The 13,305-nt window shown below is 33.5% G+C and overlaps 1 protein-coding gene across 1 annotated transcript in view; it reads right to left on the minus strand.

Annotated features, from left to right (window-relative positions):
* DMD (dystrophin) overlaps window positions 1–13,305 on the minus strand; it is a 2,107,962-nt gene that overhangs the window by 1,220,839 nt on the left and 873,818 nt on the right. The window contains exon 42 of the mRNA XM_029240038.1: window positions 6,077–6,271. Coding sequence (XP_029095871.1) covers window positions 6,077–6,271 — 195 coding nt within the window. The remainder of the gene's footprint in view (window positions 1–6,076; window positions 6,272–13,305) is intronic.

The raw sequence follows: 13,305 nt of genomic DNA on the forward strand, positions 1-13,305 counted from the left end.
AATAGCAAATCAAATAAATCCCAAATCATAAAAGCAATTGAAAAAAGCAAATATATTTATAGCTGAATAAATGTGCTAGTTGAAAAGCTTAAACATTGTCCAACACCATACACAAAAATAGACTCAAAATGCATTAAAGACCTAAACATAAGACTAGATACTACAAAATTCTTAGAGGAAAACATGCAGAACACTCTTTGGTGTAAATTGCAGCAATATCTTTTTGGACCCACCTCCTAGAGTAATGAAAACTAACAAATTGTAACAAATGGGACCTAATTAAATTTAAAAGCTTTTGCACAGCAAAGGAAACCATAAACAAAACGAAAAGACAATCCACAGAATGGGAGAAAATATTTGCAAACGAAGTGAATGACAAGGGATTAATCTCCAAAATATACAAACAGCTCATGCAGCTCAATATAAAAACAAACAAACAAACAACCCAATCAAAAAAATGGGCAGAAGATCCAAATAGACATTTTTCCAAAGAAGACATACAGATGGCCAAGAAGCACATGAAAAGCTGCTCAACATCACTAATTATTAGAGAAATGCAAATCAAAACTACAATGAGGTATCACCTCACACCAGTCAGAATAGCCATCATCAAAAATCTAGAAGCAATAAATGCTGGAGAAGGTGTGGAGAAAAGGGAACTCTCTCTTACACTGTTGTTGGGAATGTAAATTGTTACAACCACTATGGAGAACAGTATGAAGGCTCCTTAAAAAACTAAAAATAGTACTACTATATGATCTAGCAATCCCACTCCAGGGCATATATCTGGAGAAAACCATAATCTGAAATGATACATGCACCCCAATGTTTATTGCAGCACTATTTAAATAGCTAAAACGTGGAAGCAACCTAAATGTCCATCGAGAGAGGAACAGATAAAGAAGATGTGGTACATATGTACAATGGAATATTACTCAGCCATAAAAAAGAACGAAATAATGCCATTTGCAGCAACATGGATGGACCTAGAGATTATCACACTAAGTGAAGTAAGTCAGACAGAGAAAAGACAAATATCATATGATATCGCTTATATGTGGAAACTAAAAAAATGATACAAATGAACTTATTTACAAATCAGAAACAGACTCACCCGCTTCGAGTCACAGACTTTCACAATTACCAAAGAGGAAAGGTGGGGGGAAGGGATAAATTAGGAGTTTGGGATGAACATATACATGCTACTATATATAAAATAGGTAATCAACAAGGACCTATGGTATAGCATAGGGAACTCTACTCAATATTCTCTAATAATCTGTGTGGGAACAGAACCTGAAAAAGAATGGATATATGTATATGTATAACTGAATCACTATGCTGTATACCTGAAACTAACACAACATTATAAATCAACTATACTCCAATATAAAATAAAAATTAAATTAAAATCTAAAAAGAAAAACTTGATTTTTCTCAGAGAAATCATGAAATGATTACATTATTCCAAATGTTATAGTCCAAAATATCAGTTCTTACAATGTGGTAACATATTAATAAAAGTCATATTTTTCCATGCACCAAAATATTCGATTATAAAGTTTAAGTAGAATTCAAAAAGCATTTGTAAACAAATTTTGCCTTGATACTTTATATGCTCCATGATTATTTAATTTAGAATAATTACAATATTCTTTTGTTGGAATAGTATTAAACTGGTGAAAAATGTAACCCTTTATCTAGCATGGCCCTGTATTACAATGTACACAGAAACATTAATTATTTTATTTACCTTCAGATATTTTGTTCAGATTTGTATATACAGTACCTCCTTCTATTATCTAACTTTCCTAATACCAGAATAGAAAACCAGTCAGCTTGCTCATGGCATTAGTTTTGTCTTCATTCAAGTGACTGACATTATTAAATTTGTGCTTAAATGTGATGAAATAGATTCCAAAGGAGAAAGATTTTGACCAGAGTGATAAGATCTCCGTCGCCAGCACTTTTGCCCGTGCTTCACAGCAAGAGTGGAGTACCGAAGGCAAAGTTATCAATGAGAAGAAAGAAATCTTACATTTCTCAACTGATCTTTCTACCAAGTTCACAGGACACCTAAATTCTCCTGAGCCCCAAATCTGCTGAGAATGGGCTTTTATACACCCATGCTCAAGTTTCTGGTGAACACAGAAATAAATCTTCTATCTTCTCTCTGAAAACATTTCCAAAATCTGAAAATCTCTCCTTACCACCCTAGCCCAAGCCACTGGCATCCATTCTTCAACTGTCCTCCTTGTTTTTACCCTTGATCCCCTACAGTTCTACTCTCAGTGGGGCAGCCAGTGTGATCTTTTTAAAGTATAAATCCGATCACATCAGTCATCTTCTCAAAAACCTACAACGGCTCCTATCTCGCTCAGAATGAATGGTAGTCTTTATGACGGTCCACCATTTGTTTGCTTATATTCTGTCTCCCTCTGCTTTAAGAAAAGCTGTATGAGGGCGGAGTCCATCGGTTTTGTTTACTGCTTTTTAAGCACTTAGAGCAATGCCTGGTATCTAGGAAGTGCTTAATAAAGATGTTTGAATGAATGAATCCTCCCTCACTCCTTACATTATTGCCTTGTCCTAATAATTCCTTTTAGGTCTCAAAGGTCCTGCATAAAAGCTGAACCAGTCAAAGAACACTGAACGACTTTTGCTTTATGATCTTTGGCTTTTTCAGCTACAACAAGCTCTCCCCAGTGCTGCTGAGGTTGAACAAAGGCTGCCTTTACTTCTTGATCTTATCTAAGCTCTACATTGGGCCCAACTGTCCTGTCAACATCTGTGAGTTTTCTCCATTTGTCTACACTTCTTGTCACCCACCCTGGCTACTAAAGACACAAAACATTTTATCCACCTCAACCAGAGCATCTTTAATATCATCAGTTTAGAATCTTTAATATCATCAGTTTAGATGAGACAACCGAAATGATGCATGTCTGACTTCTTTCTTTTCTTCCCTTTCTTTTCCTCTTCCTGCTTTCCTTTTCTCCTTCTTTATTTCCTTTCCTCCTTTCTCCCTTTCTCCCTCCCTCCCTCCCTTTTTCTCTTGCTGAAGTATAGTTGATTTACAATATTATAATAGTTTCAGATGTATAACATAGTGATTCAATATTTTTATAGAATATATTTCATTTAAAGTTATTATAAAATATTGGCTATATTTCCTGTACTGTACAATATATCCTTGTAGCTTATTTATATCTAGTAGTTTGTACCCTTTAATCCCCTACCCCTATCCTGTCCCTCCCCCCTTCCCTCTCCTCACTGGTAACCACTCACTAGTTTGTTCTCTATATCTGTGAGTCTGCTTCTGTTTTGTTACATTCATTTGTTTTGTTTTTTAGATTCCACATATAAGCAATAACATACAATATTTTTCTTTTTCTGTGTGACTAATTTCACTAAGGATAATGCCAACAAGCACATGAAAGTTGCTTGCTTCCTTTTATGGAATCTTTTTGAACTGGCATAGATTCAGTGAGAATTAGAACTCAGGACATGTTTTCCTATGAACTGGCCATGCCAGTCCTCAGTATTCTACCATGTTTTACCCAAATTCACCCTTGCTATGCTCAACATAGTACCCTTGAAACCACTGCATGAAAGGTGGTACAGTATAGGGGTTAATAGCTCAGAGATTAAATCTACTTGGCTTGGGTGCAAATCCTTGCTCAACCGATACGAGCTGTGCCAACTCTGTCAAGTTATTTTACTTAATATTTCTTCAGTTTCTTCATCTATAAAATGGGGATAATAATTTTAGATATTTCATAGAGTTACGGGGAGGATCAATTAGTTAATACAAGTTATCGAGTACCTAAGCCCTATATACAAATTGATCCTCCTTATTGCAAAAGATAAAGCATAGTTGTCCTCCTTATTCTAACCCATGCTCTTATTTTTGTCCTAATAATTCACCTTTATCCATGCCAATCCCTAACTGAGCAACTAAGGCCTAATTAAGCAACTAATTGATAATATTGGCTTTGATATAAGGATAAATATTACTTTTGTGTGTGTTTCTCATTCATCGCTAGGTATGCCTTAGCTAATGCATTAGCTATTAAATGCAAATTTACAATGTAAATAGGTGTTTATCTGGTTAGTTCTTGTCAAAATGATTAGGTAGCTTTTGAATTCAATACATCTGTGGAAATCATATGTGCTATATTATTTATATTTTGTTCAGAAAGTAATTATTTTAACTTATTGCACATTATTTGTGTTATATTATACTTAAAAAGTATGTATGTTAAACCACAGCAATACCTACTACAGTTCTGTAATGTGATTCATGCAAATCTGTCAGGGATAAAATCAACCACAAATTAATTTCAAACCTTCTCAACCAGCAGCTGTACAGTTTATGCACTGCTTTTCTATTTTTACTACTAGATAATGACAATGATGAATGCCTTTAAGAGAAAGTACATATTCATTGAAAAGACTGAGATCAAAACTATCCCCCTTCAAAAAGCTCATAGAGGTAGGAAGCCCATTTGCTTGCTGCAGGAGATATACTGGGAGTGAGATGGAATTATGCCTCAAACTCCATCTAATGAGGACTCAATAACCAATTAAATTAAAACTGCGATAATACTTTTTTTACAAACCACAGTAATCAATACCATTGTAATTGGTGTCAGCTTTAATACTATTAAATATATCTGAAAGAACAAAATTATTAGCTATGATTGCAGCCAGGGGCCCATCATTCTGAGTGTGCCAGGGTAAGAGGTATGAAGACAAAGATATTCAATTGGCAACTTAATAAGTTTAGGGTTACTGCCCTCCTGACCTATATGTCCATGAACATGGAAAGGAATGAATATTAGCTCATTAGCAGTGATTTACATATTGAATGACAATGATGAACTTACAAACTGTGCTGTCATGAGAAATTAGTTAATGTGAATTATGACAGGCATGCTGGCATGTCTCCTTTATCAATTGATTTTCTTTTCTTCACTGTACCCATGAGTGATCTGACTTTTACTTCAAAGAGAATAAGAAATAGCACCATACCAAAATGATGTAGTTCCAGAGATCCATGCATCCCTTACTCTATTTTAGTGTATAATTTTGTAGCTTATTTGATATGATGTAAGACATTAAACTCAAGTCACTCGAGATATTGCTACTCTGATTTCTGAGACAAATGTCTTTATCTATTTGTATAGTTATGCAAATATGTGATATGGAATGAGATCCCAAGACATTCATTTAGAGTATAAAATACTTTAGCTAATAGGTGCTGCTGAGAGCAAACTTATCTTCTGTCTATAATCTTATGCTATTTGCTTCGGCAAATACCCAGCTCTGGCTATACTATTATCTTTCATTTTGAGTGTGAAATGTATGATCACAAAAATTATCTTGAGACACACATTATTATGTACATTTTCTTGATGCTACATTTATTTATCTTCAGACACTTCCCTCTAAAATTCAAACCCTACTTCTTCATCATGTTTTGTCTTATCAGAATTCATAAACTTATAGTTGGTGATTTGAATAAAAGCTGGATTTGGTTGGAGGCTTTTGCCTGGTGATTTTAAATAAAGTATTTTATTGCTTTCTATTCAATTAGATACCATATGTTGTGGTATTGATACTGACACTAATTTGAAATTGAATGTGAATATTATAAGTGGAAATAGAAAATTAAAACTGTATACAAAAGATATAATTTAAAACCTCATTTAATTTCCCCTTTTATGGGAAAAGAAAGACAAGTAATGTATCAATTGGGAGTAAACTGTTTGTCTAGCAAAGCTTGTTTTTTGGAGAGTCCTTTCTGCCCTGAATGTATAAGAAACTATTATTTTAGTGTGTTCCTTTGTTTTAGGAAGTCTCTTAACATTAAATATTATAAAATACCTATTCAATTTTATGTTTCTCTTTCTACACTAGATTTCTAAAGCTAACCATCTTGTAAAGTATTTTAAGATTTCCATGTGTTAAGTCAGAGTGCCTTCACGGTATACATTTAAGTAAAATGTTCTGGTACAGCAAATGATCAATATGATGACCTTGTAAAATCTGAATGAAAGTGCTTTGCTTTTACCTTCAGAGACTCCTCTTGTTTGAAGAGATCTTCAAAATCTTTAGCACAGAGGTCAGGAGCATTGAGAAGTTGTTCCACTTCTGATAGGGCTTGTGAGACATGAGTAATCTCAGTCAGGTAAGTAGAAGGCACATAAGAAATTTCCAAAGGCATTTCTTCAGTCATCACCATCACTGATTCTTCATGGACAGTGTGCTGGTATAGATATACAAAAGAACAATTCTTTTAGCTTCCTAATATTGAAAAGACCTCTATTGAATTCATATAGATTCCAGATTATAGCTGACAGAGGGCTGGAAAGTGGATCAAAAATGCATGATGATAAGTCTAGTAAAAAGGTTATTTATTATTTATATATCCTCTCTTCCAAAACGTGTTAGAAGCATTTTATAATAAGAGATACACAAACATTAGCACCATGAATATAAGATTGAAAGACCAAGAGCCGTAAGGTCATGAGAGGGGTAGTTTTACCCTAAGAAAAGAATACTTTTTACAACTGGATTTAAAAATGTAATTCTAAGCTTCCTGGAAAACTAAGTATGGGGTGGGATGTGAGGGGTCTACATCTATGATATTCATACCAAAAGGAACCTTTCCTATACTTTTTTCCCCTAATCTTGACTGAGGTACAAGAGGGACAAAGTGGTTTTGGTTGGTAGCTAGCTTTCTATTAAGCACCTTCTCCTCCAAATTCCTGACATCAGCTGTCTCTTTGGTTTTTTTTTTAACATCTTTATTGGAGTATAATTGCTTTACAATGGTGTGTTAGTTTCTGCTTTATAACAAAGTGAATCAGCTATACATATACATATAAACCCATATCTCCTCCCTCTTGCCTCTCCCTCCCACCCTCCCTATCCCACCCCTCTAGGTGGTCACAAAGCATGGAGCTGATCTCCCTGTCAGCTCCTCTCTTTGATGCTAGATTCTTGCTAAGTTAAACTGCTTATTAAGGTACTAGATAAGTAGGACTGAGGATGAAATTTACACTTGAATAAGAGCTCCTGAAAGGCTGAAGATCTAAGGGAGCACCAGCTTCTCCTCCTGCATCTACACTTTCCTATCTGCCATTCACGTGTTAGGACTGATGGGCATCTGGGGCTCAGAGTCTGTTTGGACTTGGTCAGGAGTGCCTCTTTCCCTATTCCTTATAAGAACAAGGAATAAATACTATTTGGAGTGCAAATTCAGAAAGATAAATGACCTCTGCTCTCTTCTGTCTATACTATAAGCAGCAAAACTCTTGTAATTGAAATTAGTTTTCCAGTAACTTTGTTTTGAATTGATGAACTGCCATCTGCCTGGTGGTGGGGTCAGGTGAGGGTTTCAGTGGCAGGGTCTCTTGGGGAGTTCTGATGATAAGCATGCTAACACAGCCATTTATTACTGCACAGCCTCTAAGATGAGACCATCCTCATTTTTGCAGTAATGTAATTAAATGGTGTTTAGGATCCCAGACTGAAGCTACACAAAGATGAGTTAAAATATAAGCTGGTCCATTTATGCTTTCATTTTGGTCATTCAGGTCCAGGATTCTTGTACTCACTTCTTAGATAATATAAAAACAAAATAATTCTAATTTAGATGTCTCATCTACTTATGATACTACAAATTCATAGAATTACACAGATTAACTTATATCACACAATTATACCTTTTAACAAAGTTTCGTTTAGTGTGTATACCTTGACCAAATACATGACACCTATTTCTTCATGATCAATGGAATGGTAATCTACATGTACTTCTAATTTTACATTTAAAATAATATTAGAATTTTGGGCTAGAGTTGGAGGATTTCATTCCTTCTATTCTCTTGATACATAGTACCTAGTCATCACAGATAGGAGAAGTGGTGCATACCAGGTGAATAAGGCAAGCTAAGGGATGATCCTGTGAACTTTTATGAGAAATGGAATATTTCAAAATAAGTCTTTGATACCATTGGGAAACTGTCAACTCATTTTCTAGAAAGTTCAGCTTTATAAATTTTGAATATTCTCATTTATTATAAAGTTCTAATAGATACAATAATTTTTAATACAGAGAAATGTATCATAATTTTCATATATTATAAAAGCTGTCAAAAAGTAAACTGAGACACTCAGGTATTTGGAGATCTAGGTTACTATATACCCCTTAAAATATATCAGTCCTTTTGACACAGTCATGCAGGTCTATAATGAATAAACTATATCTACTGAATGCCTTTCTGTTTGGTTTAATAAAAATTTCAGACAGTTATTAAAAAATCAGTGTAATTGGAAGTATCATGTTCATTTTCTCTTCTTTATGCAAAATCCATGCACTCATATTCAGATTTTGCCTTTTCATTTGAATTTCATTAACTCTGCCTTGAATAATTATACCCTTCTGAATCCTGATGTGTACAAATCCTGTCTAACCTTTTGAAAATTGACTTGCTTTTGTTAATGTTCTTTACCACCTTATATCATTAGAGATATTCATGCATCATTAGCATGGAAGTGCTGTAGCCATACTATTTCATTTTATTCCTCTCTGTTCATATTCATTTCTAATGATATATACCCAAAAGAATACACTATCCTCATTTTCTGGGAATGAAACTCAAGAGATGTGGAAGAAAGCCCAAAAGTACCTATTTTTATTAACAAATTGAAAGCTCAATTGAAATTTAGAAAGGATTATTATGGGACAAAACTATGATTTGTAATACCTAAAGTTGAGATGAAAACTGGCTTCAAATTTTGAGCACTGTAAGTAGGAATAGGCATCACTCATAAAGTTTTTAATAAACTTCTGTTTCTCTAAAACTTCAGTTATCACTTTCTTTTTATTACTTAAAATTTGATTCTTGAAGAGCCACATAACTGCATGAAATAAAAGCAATCCTGTTTTGAAACAAATGAGGCATTATATCTAAGTTTTTAAAACAAAATGTTTTCCTCCATGATTTAAAGGACTTCTCTCTCCTCACTATAAAAGTTTCAAATGAGTTGTGGTTACTGCCTCATTTATGAGTTATGAGGTCAAAATACTCAAGAAGAAAAATGCACTATATGCCGTATCATTATGAGATATTCTTTTTTAAAATACCGATGTATCTAACATAAATGTCGTATATAGAAAATAGGTCAACACATTCAAAGTCTAACTAACAAAAATTAGCCAAATACCTGGACAAAAAAAGTAATGCAGTGATGGAACAATTTTTTTTATTTTATTAGTGTTAATAAAGACAAAGATATGTCAAATCTTCAAAATAATACAAGATTATTTATCAATAATTTAAAGTGAGCTATCATATGAAAATCTGCTAATTTATATCTTATCTTTCTCCAAAATGGCATTCTTAATTATTACAAATTATTTAAAATAATAATACAATGGTATATAAATCCCAAATAGGATTACAGGCTTTTATATGGGTTCTGATGGGTCATAAATAATATGGTAATGGGAAAGACTTAAGTTATCTAAGACAGGTAGTTTTCTCTCCTAGTCTCAAAAGTCTTCAGAGAAAAAAATTAAGTTTCCTTCTAATAAGATGGACAGTTAAGCTATTTGTATTTATTTCTCTTTGATCATTTATAGAAATTATAACCTAAAAAGGCAAATCAAATAATCAAATTTGGCAAAAAGAATACTGCATTAATCCATAGACAGAAAAAAGACTCAAATTATATGACATACGATAAACAAGAATATGACACAGCTGAGATAGGCAGGGGTTTAGTCTTTCCTGTTCACAGTTTTGGATACACATAAATGGCATGGCAATACTAGCGTTCTGACAGTACTTGGCTTTGCGTGCTTTTAATTAAGTCACTGTGCAGAATGACCTTAAATAATCAGCCTAATGAGATCACATGAATCGGTTATGATCTTAGATGAAGAAAACAGTGACAAGAGAGCATCTTCTCTCAGGAATTTCCATCCCTCTTCACTGCATCATCTAGAAAACTGCCTATGTGAAGTTATGTAACAAAAAAAAGGGGAGGATCAATCCTAGAATGATCATGAAGTAGTTCATCAACAAACTGTATTAAGCTTATAATTTACCCCTTTGGTTCAAAAAGAATAAAACACAATAAATACATAAAGTAATCAGTATAAAATATTGCAGAAAGTCATCCTTTATATTATTTATTTTCTAAAATTAGAATGAATTTTTGGTACCAGGCAAGCTGGCAGGGAAGAGATAATCAGGTGGAGCTGGATGTATTAGTCTTTAAGAACAACCTACTTCCAGGAGGCCAGGTATGTGTAGTGTTCTGTATAAAGGGTATGGATGCACCTGTTCAATGATCTGCCTTATGTTGATTCTTCCCTTCCACATCATCCAATTTACTTAATTCCTCAGGGCCAAGCTAAATTACCATCTAATTAAACTGATAAACTGAATCTTGATAATGTGTTAATGGCTTATAGTGGTTTAAAGTATTATCCTTCACAGGATAACATTTGCATTTTAATATGGATTTTCAATACATTAACATAAAGTAGTAACTTGGTAGAATTCTAGTCACTAAGTATGGCCTGTGAGAGAAACGAAAGGAAAAGCCTTTGATTCCCACCAAGGAAAGCACCAACACATCAGCACCAACATATATGGCCTACCCCATAAGAAGTTACCAGTAAAATAACATGACAATTAAACAGATAAGGTTATATACCCTAGGTACCTTACAATGTAAAATAAATGCAGCAAAGATTCATGCATAGTACCTAGCCTATAATAGGTATTCAAAAAAATTGTTGAATAAATGAAGAAACTATCAACTTAAAAGGATAATTTTTTAAAATAAATATTTGGCTAGAACTCCTGGGATCTACAGCTATAACATAATTTCCATTTTGGAATTCCCAGAATTCAAACAGGAATATTTTCTTCACTTCATAATGTAATCTTCATTGGTACAGATTTAAAAGGCATTTCTGATTTAACTATACAACATTTTTTCCAACTTAATGCACACAAGCTAAATGCTGTTACACACGTGTCTGGCTCTTCAACTGTCTCTCAGATTTTAATGTAACTCATTATATGTGAACAAAAAAAAGCCATTATTTGAAGTACTGTTATACAGATAATTTTAGCAGATATTAATTTTAGCCTCTTTACAGAGGCCCACAATGCTTATTAGCAAATTGAAGTGTCTGAGAAGGCTTGCAGTCGAAGAAATTTTTTTATCCTTTCTAACTCTTCCCAAAGTGTCCACATAAAACTTTTAATTTATATATCCAGTATATATTCGTTTAATAGCAAGCTATCCTGATACCAGCTTGGGAATACCCGGCATAGGAATTTTTTCATATGTGCACATGTGAAAATGAACACACATATAATGAATTTGATGTGAAAACAAAATTAACACAAGAAAAAATAAGTATGGAATTACTTTAACTTCTGCAAATATATGTCACCTCATTATATCACTTAATTTCTATTGTCCTGTGGATCTTCCACTTTGAGTAGACTTTGCAGAACAGACTTCCAATAGTATTAATTTCTATGCTACACTCCTCAAGCATCTCAGAAAATCAGGCCGGCATTTATGTCTATATTATTTAATGTGGCAACTAAGTAATTATATCTGAATGTGCATGTGCCATAATCCTGTTTCTGAATGAGGCTTTTTCTTTATTAGGAATGTGATAGTGAAAAAGCCTATAACTGTACTGTTCAATATGGTAGTCCTTGCCCACATGTGACTATTCAAATGTAAATCTAAATTATTTAAAAGGAAATACAAATAAAATTTTAGTTGCTAATAAGGTTAAAAATATAACATGGTATTCATTTTTTATAATCGAAAAAGTCAATAATGCAAAAGCTAAAATATTTATGAAAAAGTTTAACACTAGCATTACATTTATCAGAGAATATTTGCTGTAGCTTTTCTATCAATAGATTGATAGTTTTCCTCAAGAAGGTGATCTAGACTGGCTAGTAAATCCAACTTAAGATGTCAAACGCTTAAAATTCAGTCAATTTGTCATTATACTACAGCAGATTGATTTTACTGAACTGCTAACATTTTGTTTTCATATACAATAGCCTCAATCTTTACGTAACCTCATCAACTCTGATGAAGTTACTTTATGAAAGCACCTATTACAAAGTATAGGAATTATACATGCATGATTAATCTGTTGAAAGCTATTAATTCATGCATGTGTGTATATGTATGCATGTGTGTGTACATACAAACAAAATGGAAATGTTGAGATAGGAAAATCACCTCATACACACATGTTTTCTGTCTCCCTCACTGTTAAGTAGACGCAACCTTCAAAATAACAGTGACTACTAGAATCTAGAAGAATATGTGCATCAAGGACTCAAATAACAGAAAAAGAGGTGTAGGTGGAAAAAGATCATGAACTGGTAGTCTTTGAAAGATAGATGATCTCTGGCACAGTCTGGGATGAAAACTATGGATCTGGTGATTTCCAGATGTGTATATGGGGTAATTTGTAGGAGACAATTGATTTAAGAGGATCTATTGGGCCCGGGAAGGAGTAAGAAGCCGCTGTTTTGCTTCATATAGGCACTACTGGACAGTGGCTGTACTAAATGGCTGAGGACAGCTTTAACCCCCACTTCTTATTCTTGAGATCAAGATGCTTTGCCACACATATTTATTCTGGGAGGTTCTGGCTTATTAAGCCATTCTTCAACAGAAAAAAAAAATGCCATTATCTTTGTTACTTCTCAATCATCACTACATAGTATAACCCTCAAACCTGACTTACATTTATGCTAAGAGCTTTCACACCCTTTAATTTAAGCACAAGAAAAAGAACATAGGCCATTTCAGGAGACACAAGGGATTGAAGAAAGGAAACAAAGCTGAGTCCATGCAAGAAATATACTAGAAGAAACAGAAGAGAGATTTAATAAAAAACAAAGTGAGAAGCATGAAAAAGATAACATTAAAATACAGAAAGCCTGATGCCTGGTTTTAGAAAATTCAATAGATGATTTGGGAAAAGACAATGGTAATTGCTAAAAAAAAAAAAAAAATGTGGGTTCTAAATGATCAACCAGAGGAAGTATCCCACAACACAGAGAAGAATAGAAAGACACTGAAATCATAACTAAAAAGATAAGAGACCTGGAGGATAGAATCAGGACATCTAATATGTAAAGAATATAAATATCAGAATGAGAAAAGACAAGAGATGGAAGAGAATAATTAAAATAATTTTAAAACAAAACTCTCCTAAGCTAAAAATAT

This window comes from Monodon monoceros, unplaced genomic scaffold (genome assembly GCF_005190385.1).
Source record: "Monodon monoceros isolate NGI ecotype Baffin Bay Population unplaced genomic scaffold, NGI_Narwhal_1 Super_Scaffold_22, whole genome shotgun sequence".
NCBI classification, from domain to species: domain Eukaryota; kingdom Metazoa; phylum Chordata; class Mammalia; order Artiodactyla; family Monodontidae; genus Monodon; species Monodon monoceros.